The sequence below is a fragment of the Nannobrachium achirus genome, assembly GCF_963921795.1.
Source record: "Nannobrachium achirus genome assembly, chromosome: 23".
Taxonomy (NCBI): domain Eukaryota; kingdom Metazoa; phylum Chordata; class Actinopteri; order Myctophiformes; family Myctophidae; genus Nannobrachium; species Nannobrachium achirus.
Genome location: NC_137830.1, coordinates 37,617,222 through 37,641,432, shown reverse-complemented (window position 1 = coordinate 37,641,432; position 24,211 = coordinate 37,617,222). Strand labels below are relative to the sequence as shown.

The 24,211-nt window shown below is 42.9% G+C and overlaps 1 protein-coding gene across 1 annotated transcript in view; it reads right to left on the bottom strand.

Moving 5' to 3' along the window:
• Positions 1-24,211, bottom strand: part of ptpro (protein tyrosine phosphatase receptor type O) — a gene marked incomplete at both ends in the record, with an annotated part of 113,271 nt that overhangs the window by 34,027 nt on the left and 55,033 nt on the right. The window contains 10 exons of the mRNA XM_080754357.1: positions 2,732-2,895; positions 5,378-5,489; positions 6,927-7,120; positions 7,655-7,775; positions 9,979-10,171; positions 11,364-11,529; positions 12,128-12,433; positions 13,685-14,614; positions 20,666-20,818; positions 23,497-23,652. Of these exons, the coding sequence (XP_080610483.1) occupies positions 2,732-2,895; positions 5,378-5,489; positions 6,927-7,120; positions 7,655-7,775; positions 9,979-10,171; positions 11,364-11,529; positions 12,128-12,433; positions 13,685-14,614; positions 20,666-20,818; positions 23,497-23,652 (2,495 nt within the window). The remainder of the gene's footprint in view (positions 1-2,731; positions 2,896-5,377; positions 5,490-6,926; positions 7,121-7,654; positions 7,776-9,978; positions 10,172-11,363; positions 11,530-12,127; positions 12,434-13,684; positions 14,615-20,665; positions 20,819-23,496; positions 23,653-24,211) is intronic.

The following is a 24,211-nucleotide window of genomic DNA, read 5'->3' as shown; positions in this document are numbered from 1 at the left end:
TTCTCTTGATCCGCAGGCATCAGAGCACCACCAGGAGGCTCTCTCTCACAACAGGGGATGAAATCCCCCGCCTGGAATCAATCTCATCAGTGTAAGTATTGATCGCAGCCCCCCCGCCCCTGGCTAAAGCTGTCAGTTCTGCAGCTGATCCGGGAGGTGCTATGGCACGAGCAGCACTAGCTGCATTTGTCACCGTGACACTTTGGTGGCCGGTGACAAATCATTTTGCCGTGGCGCCAGAGCGCGTCCACCTGGCTCTCCATCACAGCGTGTGACAGCTGCTCCATTGAACAGTGAGAATACAACATCCGTATCATTTCCTCATGCTGCCTGAATGAGCTGACGACAGGCCAAATTCTGGGCCCTGGGTACAAGGATTCACCGCGGGCCCCCCATGAATGTTCTTCATAGGGGGGGAGGGGGTTTAACCCATTTAGACTGAGATCGCATTATTTTGTTCTTTAACTATTGAAAAGTAGCAGATATACAGGATCTGCTATTTTTGAAAAGTCTTGAAAATTTGTGCAAGTCTTAGGTTTAAAAAAAAAAAAAACTTAGAAGGATTTGCTCACTGCTTCTAGCTTCTACATGTTTCTATGTCAGTGGTGCTCAAACTTTTTCATGTGAAGGACCCCCAAAATGATATGTATCTGGTCACGGACCCCCATCTCAAAATATTTAGTTCCAGGGACCCCCCAGAAGCAAGATTTGAGTTACAAATGTTTGCTTAAAAAATACATATATTGAAAGATTTGCACACATTTTCACGACTTTTCAAAAATAGCAGATCTACAAGCTCGCAGCACCGTGAGCCTGTATATACTGCTATTTTTCAATAGCAGCGAATACATAATTGCTCATAACAACCACACCAGGGGGTCTAATGAAGTACTGTCAACCTCCTAGAAACATGAAAACCAGAAAAAGTACAAAACTATGGCACCGCCTCTAAGTATAATAATAAAATAGGAACAACATTGCACCAGTTCTCATTGGGATTATAAACCTTTGTTTTTTCATAGTTTGCAGACAGAACCCTATCAGTCAGCGCCAATTAGGAGCACCAAAAGGCACCGGAAGCATCGACACATTTGGCCGCCTAAACTCAATTATACGCCAAGTTTATCTGGGCTAAATCTCTGTCTGGTTGGGAAAAGGAGACAGAGATATGTAAGATCTCCTGGTGGGCAGGAGTGTCGTTTTAATTAGCCCCTCGACGAACCCTGGGGACGGGATCAATAGGCAGCCTCACCTACTGTACCCACAGCCTCTAACAAGCTGCCCCGGTCTGGCCAATTATCTGCAGGCACACAGCGGAATATAACGGATAAATAATAATGTTTATTTAACAGTGTAAAGATAGAGCCGCCAGGGACATTATGAACGTGTCAAACAACGCCGTGGTGAAAGTACTCCCAACCTCTTCTGGATCGAGGGCCCACTCGAATATTTTGCCAATGTGTGGGCCGCAAACACCTCCAGATCATGTTTATTTTAACAATCAATCAATTGATTGTTTTCCCCGGGTTAGATTGGAACCAAATGTATGTGAGGCTTTGTGAGCATGTAGATCGGCTATTTTCACAATTTCTGCCTTTTAGAAATGTGCATATATACCCTCTAATTATATATACACTTAAACTTTATGTTGGTTTGTTTACATTTGAGTAAAGGGCCATTTATAGTTACGTATGGTTGATTTTGTGTACGTTTTTGGGTGAGACAGTACGTACGGTAGATACGTCGACATGCATAGTTCCTCTATGCGTTATTTATGTGCCGACCCGCTCTCCGCTCCAATTCTGCTCCCGTTGGGGCCGCGCGCCACATAGAGGGGGTCTTCTGCACAGCACACACGTGTAACCGAAGCATTTTTAGCCAAAATATGTAGAACCACAGAATTTCTTGACCCGACGACCGACGTGATGTTTTGTAACAGTCTGGACTGGTTCTGCAGCTGCTGTCTGTCGGCAACATTATCGCGGTAAATCAAATGCAACTCCGCGAGGGTACAGATTTAACCACCCGGACTGAGTAATAATAACAAAACACAGTGCACTGCACCCATCTCGCTTTTGGAGGAGAGGCGGTGTGAGTGTGTGTGCGCGGCCGCGCACGTTTGTGTGTATGTATTCTCATGCCAATACAGCCATTTGAGCCTGTGAGGAGTGAGACGTCTTCTTCACCAGTGGTTGCAATGACGTTCCTTTTTTACCGTTTCTTGCTAAATTATATTTCTTGTTTGGACACATAGTTTCAGAACCGCTGTCATAAGTAATTTTCCTCACTACTGCCACGGTTGACAAAAGTTCGCCACGGGTAGTTCAAACGTACATACGTTTTTATCGGTTTTAATCCGTCAGGTTGAGTGTTGTCCGTAAGGTTACGGAGACAGACAATTACGTCCGGACCTACGGAGCAACCGGATCAAATCAATCTCCCCCTCCGTTTCTTGTGTATTCCTGCGGTCCTTATGTATTACTATGCATGGTACTTAACTAGTAAGACGCCTCAGGGAAATTCTTGGCCAGATAGCCAATTCTTGGCTATCTGGCCAGTGATGTACCGTATATCGGACCAGTTACCCAATGATTGGCAGAACATGCTCATACCGTATATGCCCCCCCCCCCCCCCCCCCCCCCCCCCGGGGTTCCCGACCTACAGGTTGAGAACCACTGCACTAGAGTATGAATGAAGTCAAGTGGCCCTCAGGGGCAGAGAGGGACTCACGTCGATGGAGTAGCTCCTCTTGGGTCCCTTCTTGCCCAGGGCCACCACCTGCCAGTGCAGCATGCGGGAGTGAGACAGGTCGATGAAGAGCTCCCCGTAGGTCCAGCGCACGTACAGCACCCCGTGGGAGTAGTCCACCGACGAGATGTGGGGAGCCTCGGGGGCTGGAGAGAGAGAGAGAGAGAGAGAGAGAGAGAGACACAGTCAGGCCTTCTTTGATTCTCGACCTTTTTCAATTTCAAAGACTCACCCCAGTTTGATATCTGTCAGAAAACCTCTTATCTCCATTCTCCATACGTGTATTTATTTTTGAGCGGTGCTAACCTATCCTTGGTGTGTAGTATGTTTGTATGTACTGTATGTATGAGCAGGGAACTGTATGGAGATAACTAACATCACAGGCAGAACGGCCCATACAAGGAGACACGCAGTGTGTCAATTGATACCACGCGAAGTTCGCACAGGTGCGATCTTTCATAATTTAGCACCCCAAGATAAAAAATAGCAGATCCACAAGCTCGAATTGAACTTGTAAATCTGCAACTTTTGCAACAATAGTTTTGAATCCTGAAATATAACAGTTTTGGACATGAGGTTTCCAGTGGACAGAGACAATATGCATTAGAGGTGATCGTGATTTCTCCAATGTGGCACATTAGAATGTGCCACATTGGAGAAATCTCACTTCAAAGTCACCTCTGTATTTTTACCAGTGATAGAACAGGACTTTCCCACATGGTTTGTCAAGAAACATCACAGATCTAACTGTACCTGTCACACTGATGACGGTATAGAACTGAAGGGCTGTCACGATTATGACATTTTACATGACTATTAATTGTCACTCAAATAATTGTGATTAACAATTTAATTGTGTTTTTGTGGTTGACAATTACATTTCTGTTTGGCTTTTAGGCTTTGAAGTTGCACATGGCAGATACCGGTATGACACATAACCTAAATATACAAAGAAACTACTGACATATTTGACAACTATATACTTTAAAAAGAAAATTTATAGTGGAAATAGCCGAACTACAAGCTATAACTACAGTGTACCTGTCACACATATCTAAGTGTACCTGTCACACATATCTAAGTGTACCTGTCACACATATCTAAGTGTACCTGTCACACAGATCTAAGTGTACCTGTCACACATATCTAAGTGTACCTGTCACACAGATATAAGTGTACCTGTCACACAGATATAAGTGTACCTGTCACACAGATATAAGTGTACCTGTCACACAGATATAAGTGTACCTGTCACACAGATCTAAGTGTACCTGTCACACATATATAAGTGTACCTGTCACACAGATATAACTCTACCTGTCACACAGATATAACTCTACCTGTCACACAGATATAAGTGTACCTGTCACACAGATATAACTCTACCTGTCACACAGATATAACTCTACCTGTCACACAGATATAACTCTACCTGTCACACAGATATAACTCTACCTGTCACACAGATATAACTGTACCTGTCACACAGATATAACTCTACCTGTCACACAGATATAACTCTACCTGTCACACAGATATAACTCTACCTGTCACACAGATATAACTCTACCTGTCACACAGATATAACTGTACCTGTCACACAGATATAAGTGTACCTGTCACACAGATATAACTCTACCTGTCACACAGATCTAAGTGTACCTGTCACACATATCTAAGTGTACCTGTCACACATATCTAAGTGTACCTGTCACACAGATATAACTCTACCTGTCACACAGATATAAGTGTACCTGTCACACAGATATAAGTGTACCTGTCACACAGATCTAAGTGTACCTGTCACACATATCTAAGTGTACCTGTCACACAGATATAACTCTACCTGTCACACAGATATAAGTGTACCTGTCACACAGATATAAGTGTACCTGTCACACATATCTAAGTGTACCTGTCACACAGATCTAAGTGTACCTGTCACACAGATATAACTCTACCTGTCACACAGATATAACTCTACCTGTCACACAGATATAACTCTACCTGTCACACAGATATAACTGTACCTGTCACACAGATATAACTCTACCTGTCACACAGATATAACTGTACCTGTCACACAGATATAAGTGTACCTGTCACACAGATATAACTCTACCTGTCACACAGATATAACTCTACCTGTCACACAGATATAACTCTACCTGTCACACAGATATAACTCTACCTGTCACACAGATATAACTCTACCTGTCACACAGATATAACTCTACCTGTCACACAGATATAACTGTACCTGTCACACAGATATAACTCTACCTGTCACACAGATATAACTGTACCTGTCACACAGATATAAGTGTACCTGTCACACAGATATAACTCTACCTGTCACACAGATATAACTCTACCTGTCACACAGATATAACTCTACCTGTCACACAGATATAACTCTACCTGTCACACAGATATAACTGTACCTGTCACACAGATATAACTCTACCTGTCACACAGATATAACTGTACCTGTCACACAGATATAAGTGTACCTGTCACACAGATATAACTCTACCTGTCACACAGATATAACTGTACCTGTCACACAGATATAACTCTACCTGTCACACAGATATAACTGTACCTGTCACACAGATATAAGTGTACCTGTCACAAAGCTGACGGTGGAACTGTCGCAGCAGCTGAGCGGCGGCTCCCCCCACGTTACCATGGAAACACGGAAATTGTAGTACCAGGCTGGGAGCAGGTCGGTGACTCTCTGAGAGGAAACACAGTGACATCATCAGTGTGTTGAGACAGCAGGAAGGTGCATGATTTTTTTTGTCACAGCTTTCTGTCAAGCCCCACCCTGGCAGCGTGTGATTGGCCTGCTGCAGTCCAAGGCACTACAGTCCCTTTGTGCCGCTATGTGTACGTGTTATCTTTTAGACAACCCAACTCTACCCCTAACCCTAAACAGAACCCCCATGGGGTAGAGCAAGAAAGAGTGGCACGACCAGGATGCGAACCCCGGTCCCATGGGTTGGAATACTAGAGACCAATCCACCAAGCCACCGAGGCAGGTGCTGGGAATGGCATTCTGTCAGTATTACTAGTGGAGGAAAAGCCACTAGTAATCAAATGACGCCTGGCCAATCACAGTGCGTCTTTTCCGGGACTTGCGCGCATGCCGTTACATTTAGATATCACGCCAGGAAGGTACAGGCAGAGGAGACACATTGACATCATCAGTGTGTTGAGATGGTTCAGTCAGCAGCACCCAGTAGAACCTCTGGCACCTTGTGCCGTGTTGGAAAAGAAAGCGACCCACTCTGCTATTTCCAGTTGCATTTTAACACCCACAGAGTAGGGTATATACAGCATGTCCAATCTTACTGACACTAAATCCTATAAATAGAATGTGGACGTGCACATCGCTCCCCGTCTGTAGAGCCTTTAGGATTTAACATTTCGGGCAGAAGCCTCTTATCTCTTATGTTTTAAACTTTAGTTTTTTGGTAACTTAACACATTAAACGCCCACGTGGTGCCCACGCGCCAATCTCTTTGATGTTTACGTGTGCCCACGACGCGTTCGACGCGTTGTACAGTAAACTATACTGTACTGTAGCTACTGCACTTGGCTACCACGGTGATGAAACAAACTCCATTTCCCAACATGCAGCGCGAAATTATGTCACCCGGACGTGCTGTCTGTCTCGTTGACTTCCTGTTTAGCGGCTGCCCAAAAATGCTGTTTTCTCCCGATTCTCTTCCTTTTTTCTTTTTTTTCTCAAAACGGCAGCCTCTTCTACCGGCCGTAACACAAACACTGTGGCTTAGAATTGATAAAAAACGGTCCTGACTGAAAGAAAAGATTTTCGCGAAATAAACAGGACATACTTGGATTACATTTACTCTGATTACTTTTCTCGCCAGTACTTCGAAGGTAGGTAAACTGGCGGGTTGCCATGGGCACCAGCAAATTAAACGTTGAATAATTCTGGGCACCCGATGTGTTAAAATAAAACTCCTCCCTAAATCACTTCTAGGCTCATTTTCCTACTTATATTGATCCCAAAAGACTGTTTTTTATTTTTTTTTGCTATTTTATCATGAACATTAGTGAGGATCTATTATATGAAGACAGGTTGAAAAGTGGTGAAATCCTCCTTTAAGTAAAACATTCTTGTACTTCTCCCACCACTGCTTCTTACCACGGATGCGATGACGGAGGCGGTGGCGGCGATCTCGTAGTAGGTGGTCCACTCGGAGGCCAGTGTGACGGGGTTGAAGAAGAAGGTCTGCAGCACGTACTTGCGGAAGGCCACGTGGTACGGCCTCTGCCAGCTGAGGATGACCGCCGTGGGGCTCAGGGGGTACACCACCAGCTCACGCACTCCCGTGGGCTCTGAACCAAACACAAGCACATTTTAGTGCTGTACTTAACACCACTTAACCCCGGGGTCTTCAACGTTTTCAGGCCAAGGACCCCTTAGTTGAGAGAGAGATGAAGCAGGGACCCCCACAACCTGTTGATAGATTCCATATGGTTTCATTGTTTGACAGCACAAATGTGTATTTTGGATTCTCGTAAATTGGTGTTTCAGATATTTAAGCACTTGAACCGTCAAAGTTGACCTTTCACTCTGTACCTTTCAGTCTGCTCTTTTTCCCCTCTACACCAAAGCTCTTTGCCGAAAATAGCCGAGCTTGAAAGGTGAAACGTTAGGTTTATTACGTATTGACCGTTCAAATGGTTAAATATCTGAAAACACAAATTTACATGAATCCAAAATACACTGACGAGTGTGCTGTCAAACAATGAAGCCATGTGGAATCTATGAAAAGGTTGTGGGGGTCCCTGCTTCATCTCTCTCTCAACTTAGGGGTCCCTGGCCTGAAAACGTTGACGACCCCTGGAGTAAAGAAATGAACGGCTCACCTATATCGATGATGACGGGCTCAGAGGGGGGGCTGATGAGGGGTCCGTTAGTGTGGTACACCGTCACTCTGTACTGGGCCCCGGGGGTCAGGTTGCTAATGATGTCACTCGTTGTGTTCTCCTGGGGAAAGGGTGGGATACTTTGAATAGACGATCTAAAATCCGACCTCCATGAGTTCCAGTATAAAAGGTTTTATTTAACACAGTCCCTGCCAAAAATAACCCTTTCTATGTAGCTCCCTGACAGGCCAGATAATCCTGAGAATTTAATAAAATACTTTTTTTTAATCGAAAACCGGAACTAAAAAAGCGGAACTAAACCTCTCGGAACGGTTTCTTCACAGACCCATTTGATCGCTGCACTATTACCATGGCAACCAGCAACCGGAAGCAGATTTCCTTCCGAGCCATGGGATGGTTCCATTCACTCACTGTTTATACAACACAGGAGCTAGTTCTTGAACAGATGGTCGGTTTTTCATCATTTTTTTTTATTTATTTTGAAGCTGTGGACAACGTAAACACGCACGATTCATGGTTGGAGTCCGATCGTGCAATGACGTCTCGCGACCACGTTAAATGGTACGAGAAGAAAGGCAGTGAGCTACATAGGGACTTTCTCGTGACTATCAGGACAATGAGTATAAAAAGAAGAAAGGAGGAGAAGTAAAGATAGCTCATTCAGGTCATTTGGCAGCAGATTTATAAAAAAAATCTATTCATTTTCGTTTATATCACACCTGCATCTTCCTTAGCCGCGAATTGCAACACTAGATTTCTTTTAAATCAGTTCTAGGGTTGCAATACCTCCCATAGGCAGCCAATGCATCAAAACATTTTTTTGCTATCTGATTGTATTAAACAACGTCAAACTCACCAATATTGGGGCTGTATGGAAAGCTTGGAGTATCCTCTTTCTATCTGCAAAGTGTTTGTTTCATGAAAACCCAACGTAGACATGTTATTATGAGCTACTTTATATCAAGAAATTCAGTTCAAGTGATTATTTTTTTCTAAGTACTGGAGTTTGGAAGCGCTTGTGGGAAGTCACTCAGCGGTCCTGTGTACCAGCTGGTTCTAAATGTCACATAGCCTAATGCAGGAGGCAGCGGGACATGGAGTTATAGAAGACGAGCGCTTCCGAAGTTCAACACTTAGAAAAAAAACATGTCTGCTCGGATTTATTAACAGATATAACTCATAACATTTCTACGTTGGGTTTTTATGAAATAAACACTTTGCAGATAGAAAGAGGATACTTCAAGCTTTCCATAGAGCCCCAATATGGGTGAGTTAGATGTTGTTTAATACAATCAGATAGCAAAAAACTGTTTTGATGCATTGGCTGCCTATGGGAGGTATTGCAACCCTAGATTCAACCGATTTAAAAGAAATCTAGTGTTGCAATTTGCGGCTACATCTTCCTATCTGTAAAATAGTGACACGCCCACTTTGGTTCCCAGTTCATGGCAAGAAAAGACTAGTCTTTTTTTTGGTTCCAGTTCTGAACCAATTCACTTTCATTGGAAACACACAAAATTAGGCTGGTCAAAAAGAACGGAACCGGTTCAACCCTGGTGGAAAAGGGGCAATAGTATAAAATAGTGGTTCTCAACCTTTTCAGGCCACGAACCCCAAAATAACCATATTTTAACTGGGGACCTCGACAGATCTCATCGGCTCCTCCGGCGTCTCGAAATGGACGCGGCAGGGGACATGACTCCTGCTGCTGTGCGCTTTGAGTAAAGGAGGAAGTGATCCGCGGTAGAAAACGAGTGATAAATCATAGCGATTTTATAATTATAATGGATAAGCCTAAACAAACCAGTTCACATGAACAATACTGATGTAAAATAAGATATCTGAATGGCTACATATATTTTATATACAATACAAAAATGTCTTGAGCCACAGTTAAGCCCTTTGCACACAGGCGCGTTTAACCGCACGGATAAAACGGACAATATATTTTTTTGAAAAGAAAACAATGATTCTCTATGACCTCATGCACACCGTCTCCGAATTAGCCATGCGACGAGTGGCTGCCGCCGTGCGTTTTTCTCTCGATCGAACTCAGTTCGATTTGTGCGTCTTGTCGCATGCGGTAAAAAACTCATCACTCCTTTTATGACTCCTTTTTGGATCCGCAGCGCCGATTCCGCACAGCCTTGCACACCAAATCCAATGCGTTTTATTCATGCCGCAAACGAAAAAAACGCAACTGTCCTGTGTGCAAAGGGCTTTACACAGGGGCGCAATCCCAAGCTTTTCTTTCTTGAAAAGTCTGGATCCCGAAGCTAGATCCAACCCTACCCCTGGGTTACCTCGCTGCAGTAGGTGGTCTCCATGCGCTGGCTCAGGCTGGGCTTGAGGCAGGTGGTGGACAGCACAGACACCAGGCTGCCGTTGTGGCTCTCGAAGGACGGAGCCCAGGACACAGCGGCCGTGCTGGAGCCCAGCAGCCTCACGCTCACCGCCTGGGGCCTCTCCCTGGGCTGGTCCAACAGCTCTCCACTGCTACCTGCTCCCCACAAAACAACACGACAACAGCAATCAGGACGGAGATGCGAGAGACTTGGAAAGTCTTTTATAAAACTGCCCTTAAACTGTACAATGAGACACACAAACAATGGTCGATTGAGGAGGACTACCTTCCTATCCTAGGATGACGGAACTATTAGTTGTACTGACTCTGACCTCTAAGGTCCTTCCAGGGAGGGTGTGACACTAGTTTCTTTTCCTTTCGAGTTTGTTTTTTTCGCACTGACTTTTTTGACACTGCACTATTAGGTTGTGTTAGTAGTTTGGGGTATTTTTGCTTGTGTTTGACATGACAGTGAGATACTTGTTGCACTAACTAGCATTGACTGCTATGGTCACTTTTGATTTGGACACTGTACTATTTTGATAGTTGTGCTTAAGGACACTTTATGTATATATATATTTATATATATATTATTTGTTCCCTCTCTTGATGTACCTTGCTCTTTACTGTACTCTGTTCTTGTTTTTCTTTTATCTTTTTTTTCTTACTTCTCTGTAACTTTGTAAATAACCTTATACTGCTGTGCTGCCTCTGGGCAACTGATTCTCCCCCTTGGGATAATAAAGGTATCTATCTCATTTTATGCTCCACTCTTTTTTTTCACACTTTTTTGTTTTCTGAGGCAGACTAAAAATGTCTTCTAAATCAGGGGTCTTCAACGTTTTCAGGCCAAGGACCCCTTATTTGAGAGAGAGATGAAGCAGGGACCCCCACAACCTTTTCAAAGATTACATAAATTCAGTTGTTTGACAGCACAATCAGTGTATTTTGGATTCATGTCAATTTGTGTTTTTCAGATATTTAACCACTTGAACCATCATCAGTAAGATATTTTTAGCAATTGTAGAAATATTGACCTTAATTGTTAAATGTTCTAATCATGTATACTTCACATTACTTAAGACTTATATCCAAATATTTTTTTGTTTATGTTTTTTGCTATTTTTGAAGAAAAAAAATCTGTGCAAAAAAACAAACATAATTCCAATCTTTGCTTCTGGGGGGGTCCCTGGAACAAAATATTTTGAGATGGCCAAATACATATAATTTTGGGGGTCCTTGACATTTAAAAGCTAGACTCAGCCTCAGGTTTTAATGGGTTGGTGCCCACTCTTCTCTCTGTTTCCCCAGGGCCCTGCGTGGTGTGGTTCTGTACTACAGTACATACTGAGGTAGAAGGTGAACCCCGTGCGGGCGGAGCTCTCCCTGGCCTCACAGTCTCCGGAGGAGCTGAGCGTGCGGACCAGGACGTGGTAGACTCCAGGCTCCGTCAGCTCCGTGAAGAACTCGTGAGTGTTCTCGTCCACCGTGGCCGTCTCAGTGGAGTTCCCTGGACACACACACACACATACAGAGAGAGAGAGAGAGAGAGAGAGGAAGGTCAAAACAACACACAAGCAGCGTTGGCAGATTTTGCGAGAGACATAAGCACCCTCTAGGCCTATGAAAACAAGCCCAAAAGAAGAAACTAGGCTATGGCCATTTGAAAATACAAAAAAGTTGGAATCCGTTAACTCACAATAACTCCCAAATCCATACACATAAGTAATGCTTAATTCTTGATTAAGTCCTACATTAAATAATTTGTCACTATGACTTAGCCAAAGTTAATATAGAACTGATAATAAAACAGATTCTGATTGTCATTCCCGATTAGTTTTTATTTGTTGTTAGATAATGTTTTACAATTGATTAAACTGAATAAAGGATGAATTCCGCCATTTTCAAACTATCTTCGTATAATATGGTCCTAACATTAAAACAAAAAATGATGTCACTGGTAGGTGGGTTTCTGAGGTGTCCACAGCCCTCCTATGAGACGCAGACCGAGTAGAGAAAAATGGTACCATCTTATCGTGCCCATTAGTGAGGACCAATAATATGAAGAAGATAGGTTGTCACACCCCTAATCTAATCTGCAGCTTTACCATCTCGGTAGATGTAAACGTTGAAGCCATCGTAGGTGGTGGGCGGTCGGGGGGGAAGCCAGCGGAGCTCCAGCAGTATGGGGGGCAGTTTGGTGGGCAGGACCAGGGGCTCGGACGGCGGCCCACCCATGGCCGACCCGGGCTCGTTGGAGTCCTCGTACTCGGGCACCACCACGTTCACAAAGTCCTCCCCCTCCCCTCCGCTGGCGGTGGGAGGCGGACCGCCCGCCGCGACCGGCCAATAGGACTGCGTGACCCCGGCCCCCTGCTGGCTCGTACCGTTGGCTGTCACGTCGCCGTCGTCGTCTGCAAAGATAAGAATAATGGTAGCGATAATAAACTTTAATTTATAAAGCTACAGTTATTCATAGAGCCTATTAGATACTCTACAGTAGGTGCCAGACCATGGAGAGCTTTAAAATGTTGCAGTTTAGTATGTGAAACGGCACATGCTGACTCCGTCTGTCTGGACGTGTACAGGGGAACCACTCTAACAGAATGGGTTTGCTGCTCTGACATCACATGCTGACTTCACTGTGATGTCAGGGGAACCACACTAACATAATCCCTTTTATGCCCATACATGGAGATCCCTGATGCCATCAATATTAAGCCCATATCTAACAGGACTTCATATATATGGTATGCCCATATATGGAGGCCACATCGGCCACATACCACACTAACATAATCCATATATGGCCAAGACAGATGGCCAAGACATCCCGTATCTGTGTGGCTGGTTCTACAGACAGGGATCTCCATGTATGGGCATAAAAGGGTATGATGTCAGATGTCATAGACATCATAGGACTTTCACATAACGAATAACTGAGTAAGCATGTTTGGGCTCTCACAGCATATCTCCATAATACAGTACATGGATCTCCATATATGGGTACCAGGGGTCTCCATATATGGGGTAACTAGTCCAATATACATCACTGGCCAGATGGCCAAGACATGGCGCAACCTCGTCCTTTAGGGCGATTTACGATATTATCGCGATATAATCAAAATCCATTATCCTGGGGCGGAACAAAAATAGCAATGCGTTGTGAGCTTGTAGATCTGCTATTTTTTGGCAAAGACATTTGATAGACAGTGAAAAAAGACTGTATCAAGTACGTATATTATAAGTACCTTTACCAATTATAGAGGGTTTAAGTGGTACTGGAAATGCAGCTATGCAAATAAAAGGTGAATTGATCCCAGGGCATGACGGAGGACGATATCACGATAAGTGTTTTTTTATCACGATAAACGATAATATCGCTTATCGTCCCATCCCTACCAGTGATAGTAGTGTGTCTAGTACCAGTGATAGTAGTGAAGTTGTGTCTAGTACCAGGATAGTAGTGAAGTTGTGTCTAGTACCAGTGATAGTAGTGAAGTTGTGTCTAGTACCAGTGATAGTAGTGAAGTTGTGTCTAGTACCAGTGATAGTAGTGAAGTTGTGTCTAGTACCAGTGATAGTAGTGAAGTTGTGTTTAGTACCAGTGATAGTAGTGAAGTTGTGTTTAGTACCAGTGATAGTAGTAAAGTTGTGTTTAGTACCAGTGATAGTAGTGAAGTTGTGTCTAGTACCAGTGATAGTAGTGAAGTTGTGTCTAGTACCAGTGATAGTAGTGAAGTTGTGTTTAGTACCAGTGATAGTAGTGAAGTTGTGTCTAGTACCAGTGATAGTAGTGAAGTTGTGTCTAGTACCAGTGATAGTAGTGAAGTTGTGTCTAGTACCAGTGATAGTAGTGAAGTTGTGTTTAGTACCAGTGATAGTAGTGAAGTTGTGTCTAGTACCAGTGATAGTAGTGAAGTTGTGTCTAGTACCAGTGATAGTAGTGAAGTTGTGTTTAGTACCAGTGATAGTAGTGAAGTTGTGTTTAGTACCAGTGATAGTAGTGAAGTTGTGTCTAGTACCAGTGATAGTAGTGAAGTTGTGTCTAGTACCAGTGATAGTAGTGAAGTTGTGTCTAGTACCAGTGATAGTAGTGAAGTTGTGTCTAGTACCAGTGATAGTAGTGAAGTTGTGTTTAGTACCAGTGATAGTAGTGAAGTTGTGTTTAGTACCAGTGATAGTAGTAAAGTTGTGTCTAGTACCAGTGATAGTAGTGAAGTTGTGTCTAGTACCAGTGATAGTAGTGAAGTTGTGTCTAGTACCAGTGATAGTAGTGAAGTTGTGTTTAGTACCAGTGATAGTAGTGAAGTTGTGTCTAGTACCAGTGATAGTAGTGAAGTTGTGTTTAGTACCAGTGATAGTAGTGAAGTTGTGTGTGGGTTCGTAGGGGATCTGGGTGGCATTGCCCTCCGCCTCCCCAGGGGTGATGGCCTCCTCCTCCTCCTCCTCCATGAGGAGGAGGTCCCGGGCCCGGCGGAGCTGAGGGCTCTCCTGGGTCCCCTCCGGAGAGTCCTCCAGGCTGTCCTCCGCCGGCGCTCCCCGCTGGTGCAGGTGGACCATCTTGCGGGAGATGTTGAGGGGAGGGTTGGGGACTGCGAGCCGACAGAGAGAGAGAGAGAGAGAGAGAGAGAGAGAGAGAGAGAGAGAGAGAGAGAGAGAGAGAGAGAGAGAGAGAGAGAGAATTAAAAGTAAAACAGTGGGTGAAAAACCTTGACCGATGCGCACGTCTCTCAACGGGCCATTTAATCTAAAGCAGTGGTTCCTAAACCTTTTAGACCCTAGTCTCCCCAGGACCCAAACTAGTGAAAATAGCCGACCTACAAGCTCACAACATATTGTTTTAATTCATGGGATTTCTTGGATGATATTTTTATTCATTACATTTAGTTGAATTTTTATTAACCTTATTGTTTTTTTTTTTGTTTTTTTTTTATCCTTTGAAATAATTGCGACCGTCAGGTCGCACTTACTACCAAAACCTCCACCGGCTGTCTGTCCGTCCGTCCGTCCCTCTGTCTGTCGCGTCACGTCACACTTTTACTCATATCTCCGCCATCGTTGCCCCTATCCATGTGAAATTTTCCAAGCACAATCCTTGTCTGCCAATCCACAACCTCCACCCTTCCAGGGACCCCCCCAGCTCCAGGGACCCCCACCAAAAAGTTTAAAAAAATACCAAATAACGCCCCAACATCGCTTGCTCACCGCGTTGCTCTGCTTTTCCACATACACTCCTTGTCTGCCAATCCACAACCTCCACCCTTCCAGGGACCCCCGCAGCTCCAGGGACCCCCAGGGACCCCTGCCAAAAAGCAATAAAACTACCAAACCGTTGCCCCGATCCATGCCAAATTTTGCACACACACTCCTTGCCTGCCAAACCATAACCTCCTCCCATACATTCTCACATGGCCCTCTTCTAGCATGAGGCTGATTCTTGCAAAACACATTTTTGGACACTGCTCCTACAATTTTTGCCCTAAAATCACGCAAATCGGTACACAGTATGTCTACACTCATCTCATCAACATGGATCTGTCCCATTTAGCGCCACCTTCAGGCTGATTTTTTAAAACACATTTTTGGACACTACTCCTACAGTTTTGGCCCTAAAATCACACAAATCGCTACACAGTATGTCTACACTCATGTCATCAACATGGATCTGTCCCCTATAGCGCCACCATCAGGCCGATTTTTTCAAACACATTTTTGGACACTGCTCCTACAAATTTCTCCCTAAAATCACGCAAATCGGTACACACTTGCTCTACACTCATGTCATCAACATGGATCTTTCCCATTTAGCGCCACCTTCAGGCTGATTTTTTAAAACACATTTTTGGACACTACTCCTACAGATTTTGCCCTAAAATCACGCAAATCGCTACACAGTATGTCTACACTAATTTCATCAACATGGATCTGTCCCATATAGCGCCACCATCAGGCCGATTTTTTCAAACACATTTTTGGACACTGCTCCTACAGATTTTCAGCCCGATTTTTTCAAACACATTTTTGGACTGCTCCTACACATTTTGGCCTAAAATCACGCTGTGACCTGACGGTCGCTTATCTCCCGATTAGGGAGTCTTACTGGTTAATAATAATAAAAAGTGCAAATGAAAACAAAATGGATTTAATCCATCCGTGTTTATTTTAATGATTAAATATATCGATCCGGCTTGGATCAACAGAACTATACTTTGTATGTATACTTTAAGTTCTTATCTATCACAATGATTTCATGGTTTTAAAGAAAAAATTACATGATTTATTTTAATATATATATATATATATATATATATATATATATATATATATATATTATACACATATTATATTTAGTACGGGACTATTATCAATTCAATAAAGTGTTTTGCCAGTTATCTGTGGGGACGCACTTGCAATATCCTCACGGCCGCCAGTGGGTCCCCACTCCCCAGCCCACAGGTTGGGAATCGCTGATTTAAAAGCTTGTCACGTTGGCAGATAATGAAACGAGGAAACGCATCGGGGTTTCCCACAACGCCGCTTGGCCCATTATTATGAGAGCAGACAATGAAAGCCTGTGGAGTCAGTGACTGGATAAAGAGTAATAGAAGCAGTGCTGGTATTTAGATTCAATCAATAATGTATTGCCAGCAGGGGCGTCACAAGGGGTAGGAAAGTGGGACTGAGTTACCAGGGCCCCAAGGTGGAGGGGCCCTAGTAACTTTAGCTATTGAAAAATAGCAGATATACAAGCTCACAACGCGGCACCGAGTGCCGCGCTGCGAGCTTGTAGATCTGCTATTTTTGAAAAGTCGTGAAAATGTGCGCAAATCTTTGAATATATGTATTTTTTAAGTGAACATTTGTAACTCAAATTTTGCTTCTGGGGGGGTCCCTGGAACTAAATATTTTGAGATTGGGGTCCGTGGCCAAATTCATATCATTTTGGGGGTCCTTGACATGAAAAAGTTTGAGCATCACTGACATGAAAACATAGGTTTCTTGGCACACATTTTCACGATTTTTCAAAAATAGCAGATCTACAAGCTCGCAGCGCGGCACTCGGTGCCGCGCTGTGAGCTTGTATATCTGCTATTTTTCAATAGTTAAAGCACAGGGGCCCCACAGTGAATCCTTGTACCCAGGGCCCAGAATTTGGTGCGACACCCCTGATTGCCAGGCCCCTGCGGCACGCCGGGGCCGTGGGAAGCCTCTCTGACTCAACCTGGTCATTAGTGGAAACGCCACTGGCTCTGCTGAGGGAGGGGGGCGACATGTTGTTGAGTAGCAACCAGTGTTGTTTTTGACAGCACATTTTAGTTTTAGTCATAGTCTTTTGAATAAAATGTCATAATTTAGTCACTTGAAAAGTTTTAGTTTTAGTCTAATTTTAGTCAATATCATAAGATTTTAGGCGACTAAATCTACAGTTGATTTAGTCAACTGAAATGTATTTTGGCAGGCCTTGGTGGCATCATAATGACTGATTTTACACTTCGCTGAAAATAGCCGATCTACAAGCTCACAGTAGATCTGTGAGATCTGCTATTTTCAGCACGCAACACCTGAGATCAACCAAACATAAAATGATTGTCTTCTCCACTAGTCCCTCCCTAACGTTTTAGTCTAGTTTTTATTTTGTTGATGAAATTGTCAATATATTTAGTCTTAGGCCCTGTCCAGACGACAACGGATTATTTTTCACCGGGGAGGTAAAACCACGAACACCCATGGGTGTCCACATGCAGACGCATGCAAACGGAGGACTAGCCGAATAGTTTCCAAAACTCCGGCTGCAGTGCATTTTTGTTACCCGGGCGTATTTCTTTTGCCTTGTGGACACCGTAAACGGAGAAGTTCTTTGCTTGCATGCTTACGTCACCTTGTGCTCCTCGCCTCCTCCTCCTTGCTATGAGAGAATCCCGTGGTGGTCTCTGTAGAATATCCATATTTATGAGCGCATTCACGACATGTTAACATTAGAGAGCTCAGCTGTCTTGTTTAGGGATGGAGCCCTAATGAATGATTGTTTTAATGATATTTGTTACTCTTGTCAAATGTCATCTTCATAGATGGTGGTCACTGGCCAGCCACGAACTCACAGTTGCAAAATATACCAGTTATATTCTGAATGTGTTGTCTCACATATAAGCTGGATCGATAAGGTGCTCATCAATAACGAGATGCAGCCCTCGTCTTGTTAACGGAGCATATCTGACGCGACGCGCCTGCCTCTTCTCTTCGTCAAAGTGTGGATATCAACTGCCAATATCAAATGATTTCAAGCATAATGGAGACATACGCACGCATGCAGGCATTATTCCAGCCCATTCTCACCAGTTGTCTGACGCTTTGAAGGTGAGAATATGTTGATTATTCACGGCATGTGCTGCCTTTTAAATTATTTCCACGATCAGCACAAGCACAAAAAAAGGCTCTAGTCTAGGCTGTGTAGCCTACATTATCTTCCATCTCTCTCCTATCTCTAACATGTGTGTCTGTCACTCTAATTTAGTAATAGATGCTGCTTTAACAAGTGCACTGAAGCATTCATATGATTATGTTCTCATTTCCAACTTGAGGCAACTTACTTAGAGATCAGATGTTCAAATAGGCTAAACATTTTCCAGGGACTATTACAAATTTAAAAAAGAGTCCCCATTATGCAAGTAAAGAACATTCGATTGTGATTTAATAAATAGCTATGCAACGTTCTCCTCTGCTGCACCGTTAAACGGTCCCGTCTTACAAAGCTCAGCTCTCTCTCTCTCTCTCTCTCTCTCTCTCTCTCTCTCTCTCTCTCTCTTTGATTGATAGAGTTACATTCGTTTAATGCTGAGAGAGAGAGAGTGCACCACACTCTCGACGATTCCTCTCCCCTGCTCTAGAAATAGTTCGCGAATTTATATTAAATTAATATTTAAATAGCAATTGTGCATGTTAAAGTGTGAAGATTGTGAAACTTGGACAATGCATAGCCTATAGATAGATAGCTGCTGCAATGATTGCATGAGAGCAGGGGGACGCGGCCAGCCGGCCACCCGCTTCGGTGACGCGCAGACAGGGATTTATAGCGTTTTGATAATACCGTGTGGACACACATATTTTTCTACACGGGCCCGTGTGGAGGCGTAGAGGTTTCAAAACGAAGTCAGAAACGCCCGGGGATTTTTTTAGGTATGGACAGGGCCTTAGTCATCACAGCTTGGTTTTTATTTCGTTTTTATTTCATTTTCATCAGTGAAAAAAATGCAGTCGACAAACATTTTTCGTCATAGTTTTAGTCGACGAAATCAACACTGATGGGGGGGAACATGTGTTCCAATGGATCCAATGTAATATTTTTTTGTTTATTCTCAAGCTCTTGTTAATACTTTTCATCGGTTCACTATTTATAATGTGACACATTATATGATGAATTAGGGCATTCATTTACAAAAGAAGTTCAAATATGGAGATGCAACGTTTCTGCCCAACAGCAACAAAATACTCTGAATAACACGGGCAAACGAGCCAAACAAGCTCCCCATCCAACACTGTGCTGGCACCCTGTTTGTCACCAGACATCCATTCTCATGTATCATTAGCAAATCCACTAAATGCAGACTTTGACAAATTAAAACATAAGTAATGCCAGGGACACGCAAGCTTGGAGAGAACTGCATTTCATTTAGACACTTCAGCTCAGAAATAACCTTTAAAGGAGTAGTTCACCCCCAAAATTGAGACTTGAGTTCAATAACATTTGTTTTTAATTGTCGCATTCCTAAGACTAAAAAAGTGATTATAGTAAATGTACCCCCATTAATTCTGAATGGAGACCCAGATGCATTTGGGTCCACATCTGGAATCAATGGGGGTACATTTATTGTCATCAAAGTTTTGCCTTGGAATGTGACAAATACAAACAAATATTATTGAACTCAAGTCTCCATGGCATGAGTAATCAATAGAAAAAAAGTCATTTTGTGGGTGAACTACTCCTTTAACCATTTATTCCAGGAAGAGAATAGCAAGAAACTGTCTGACTTCGGTGTCTACATGAACTATCGCCACGCAAAATTAGTTGTGGATGGTATGTTAAGTGGTCAGATCACGAACGCTTTCGCGATTTTCAAGTTGGCCCTGATCCAGAAAAGCCTTTGGAAACCACAGGATTGTAAGCTATTGATCCCGGTCCAGTGAGTGGGGTACCTGTTCTATTGATCCTGGCCTAGTGCAGCGGTTCTCAACCTGTGGGTCGGGACCCCCAGGGGGGTCCCCAGATGATTAACTTAATGTGCAACATTGTTTTCTCAGTCAACAGTAAACAAACCAACATAAAGTTGTGTATAGAGGGTATCTGCACATTTCTAAAGTGACAATTTAAGGACCTCTAAAATGACAAATTAAACATTGGCCAAATTGTCAAATATTAGAGGCAGAGATTGTGAAAATAGCCGATCTACATGCTCACAACGCCTCGCGTTGCGAGGCGTTGTGAGCATGTAGATCTGCTATTTTCCCAAATGGAACCGTGTTATACAAAATATAATGCCTCAACTCTTAGTGCTTGTCAGGGTGGGGGGGTCCCCAGTTAAAATATGATTCTTTTGGGGGTCGCGGCCTGAAAAGGTTGAGAACCACCGGTCCAGTGAGTGGGGTACCTGTTCTGTGGTGCAGGGGTTTGTGGGTGACCTCGCTGTGTCTGACCAGGGTGGTCTTGTTGACGGTGGCCTCAGAGACCAGCTGGAAGGTGATGTTCCTGTAGCACGTTCCCGGCAGCCAGTGTTTGAACACCGTTTTACCTTTGTAGAAATCTAAAAAAAAAGAAGAGGAAAGAAAACACAAAGACAATTAGCATGAAAGGATTTTGCCCTGATCATAAACGTGATGTTCAATTCTACTGAAAAGGAACACGCAACTTCACCCACTCGTAGATCTGCTATTTTTGAAGAAGTTGTGAAAATGTGTGCAAATCTTTGACTATATGTATTTTCAAAGCGAATGTTTGTAACTCAAATTTTGGGGGTCCTTGACATGAAAAGGTTTGAGAACCAATGACATAGTAGTCTCTCAAGAACAGACTAACTGAGCTCCAGTTAAGTGAAAAGGACCTTTTCTTTGACGATGGCTGGCCAGATTGCTGACATAGTTCTATGGGTTTTTCAAAAAACCTTAGAAGATTCAAAAGACACTTATAGAATCGGGTCAAAATTCAAATTTTCACGATATTTCATATATATAGCAGATCTACAGATCTACAAGCTCGCAGCGCGGCACTCGGTGCCGCGCTGTGAGCTTGTATATCTGCTATTTTTCAATAGTTAAAGCATAAAATAATGATACACAATAATGTGTACCCATTCTTAAAGGACGACTTGTTTTCAACCCATCTTCATATATTTGCTGTAATTTCTGTTCGCTTGGAATCCTTAACGATGATGTAATTCATACATGGGCAACTGGCGGCCCGGGGGCCACATGCGGCCCCCACATTCACTTAACGCAGCCCGCAGGTTAATATCGTAATACCTTAAGCCTGGGTTTCCGAGTCTATCGGTATACTGTCTGAGTTATATATTATTGATTTCAGCTGTTATAATTCCAAACATGCAAACATGACGTGCTTTAATTACTTCAGTCTATATTAGTAGATTAATGACTAGTAGGCTACTAGTCTTTTTTTTATGTATTTGTATTTAAGTTCATAAAGTTAACAGAAGAACATAAACGTTTTACTTTTCAGGATAATAATAATAAGTAAAAGTAATTCAGGCTTCCAATTAAAAAATAGCAAAAATAGCAGATCTACAAGCTCAAAACGCGTCACACTGCGACGCGTTTTGAGCTTGTAGATCAGCTATTTTTGCCTGTATACTGTATGCATTGTGGCCCTCTGGAGTGAGTGTGAAAATATAGTGACCCTCTCCATCATCAAAGTTGCCCACCCCTGATGTAATTGTTAGGCGAGTGAGTAGATATTGTGCCATTTATAATGAGCATTATTGAGGAGCATTACATGAAGATATGGTTGATATGGGCAAAGCTCATTTTAATCATTTTAAGATATTGAAACAGCAGAATGTCCCATAGCCTATACACCACATGATTAAATACCGGAGCGATACAGTGAGCAGATGTTCTGGTTTGGCCGGGATTGTCCTGGTTTCAAGCTGGGTGTTCCGAGTCCCAACAAATACCTCTAAAACACTAAAATGTTCCAGTTTTCATTTTTCATCACAATTAAAACAACTATTGTTTTGAATGCTTACATACTAGGGGTGTAATGATATAGTAACTGAATCGAAAAATCGATTTTAATTTGCAATGATCTACTATATCATTTGCAAGAGCAAAATATCGTACCGTTTTTACTTTGTATCGTATCGTTTTAAAATGCCGTAATCGGTATCGAATCGTTTTGCAATGCAAATTATTGATTTTGTGCCTTGTATTGGGCAATTTCAAAAGGAAAATGAAAAAAGAGGGGTCTAATTAGCTTTCCATTCCATATAGCTACTCTTCGTCTATCGATAAATGTGTTTAATCTCTGTGTTCATGTCAAGGTGGGTTTGTCCATATGTGTTGAAATATAACTTCCATGAATTTGCTAGATAATCACAGCATTTACTTCCATATTAATAGATTTTTTACACATTTTACACAGATTTCATTTCTTTGCTAAATAGTTACTATATCGATTTTAAATCATTGAATCGAATCTTATAGTATCGGCATGAATGAACCAACATCGTTCATGTATCGTATCGTTAACCATGTATCGTGATGCGTATGGTATCGCTGTTAAAATGTATCGTTACAACCCTATTACATACTGTATATGCAAGCACATCATGTTCTGTTTTGTTGAAAGAAAGTTGCAGAAAGTGCTAAAATAATCGTCGCCTTGTCCTGATGAAAACACAAGCTGAATAGTAATTACCATTTCCAAAGAGGTCAAAGGAATTGTCAAAAGCAGCAAAAAAAAAAAAAAGCAGATTTACCATCTCACAATGTGTTGTCAGCTTATAGATCAGCTATTGTCCCTGGATTTAAGTGATCTAGGACAGTGGTTCTCAACCTTTTCAGGCCGCGACCCCCAAAATAATCATATTTGAACTGGGGACCCCCACCGTGACGAGCACTAAGAGTTGAGGCATTACATTTCATAACGCGATTCGCGAGGCGTTGTGAGCATGTAGATCAGCTATTTTCACAATTTCTGTCTCTATTATTTGACAATTTAGTCAATGTTTAATTTGTAATTTTAGAGGTATTAAAAAGTCCTTAAATTGTCACTTTAGAAATGTGCAGATACCCTCTATACACTTAAACTTTATGTTGGTCTGTTTACTGTTGAGTGAGAAAACAACGTTGCACAATAAGCTAATCATCTGGGGGACACCCCCCCCCCGACCCACCGGTTGAGAACCACTGATCTAGGACCCCAGGTTTGGGGCTTTTGAAAGTACGGTCACCCTGACCAGGACGTTACCTTTATAGAGCATGGAGCGTGGCTCTCTGCCCTCGGTGTAGCTGATGTTGACCCGACTGAAGACATTGTTGGGCGGGGAGCTGATCTCAAAGACCACCCCAGTCTCTGGCGACTCCTTGTAGTCTGATATCAGCACGCTGTCCACAGGAAGGGGCTCTGGAACACACAAAACCACCACAGGCTCACCTTCAATTATTACATAATCGCCTGACCGCAATTGTTTAAGACAGGGGTCTTCAACGTGTGGTCCGGGACCCCTAGGGGGTCCTCAGAGTTACTACAGGGGGTCCTCCAAATCTTTGAGTGATAGAAACTTTTTTCTCCTTTTTTATATTAATCACTTAACTTTAGACACTGCGAGGCGTTGTGAGCTTGTAGATCGTCTATTTTCGGCAAAGAGGTTTGGTGTAGAGGGGAAAAAGAGAAGACTAAGTACAGAGTGAAAGGTCAAGTTTATTAAGAATTGACAGTTCAAGTGGTTAAATATCTGAAAACACAAATTGACTTGAAATCAAAATACACTGATGATTGTGCCGTCAACCGATGAAACTATATGGGATCTCTGAAAAGGTTGTGGGGGTCCCTGCTTCATCTCTCTCTCTCAACTAAGGGGTCCTTGGCCTGAAAACGTTGAAGACCCCTGGTTTAAGATAATAAATAAATATTTTTGCATAATCAGTCAGAAGTTCACAATGCGTCACATTGTAGATGAGCT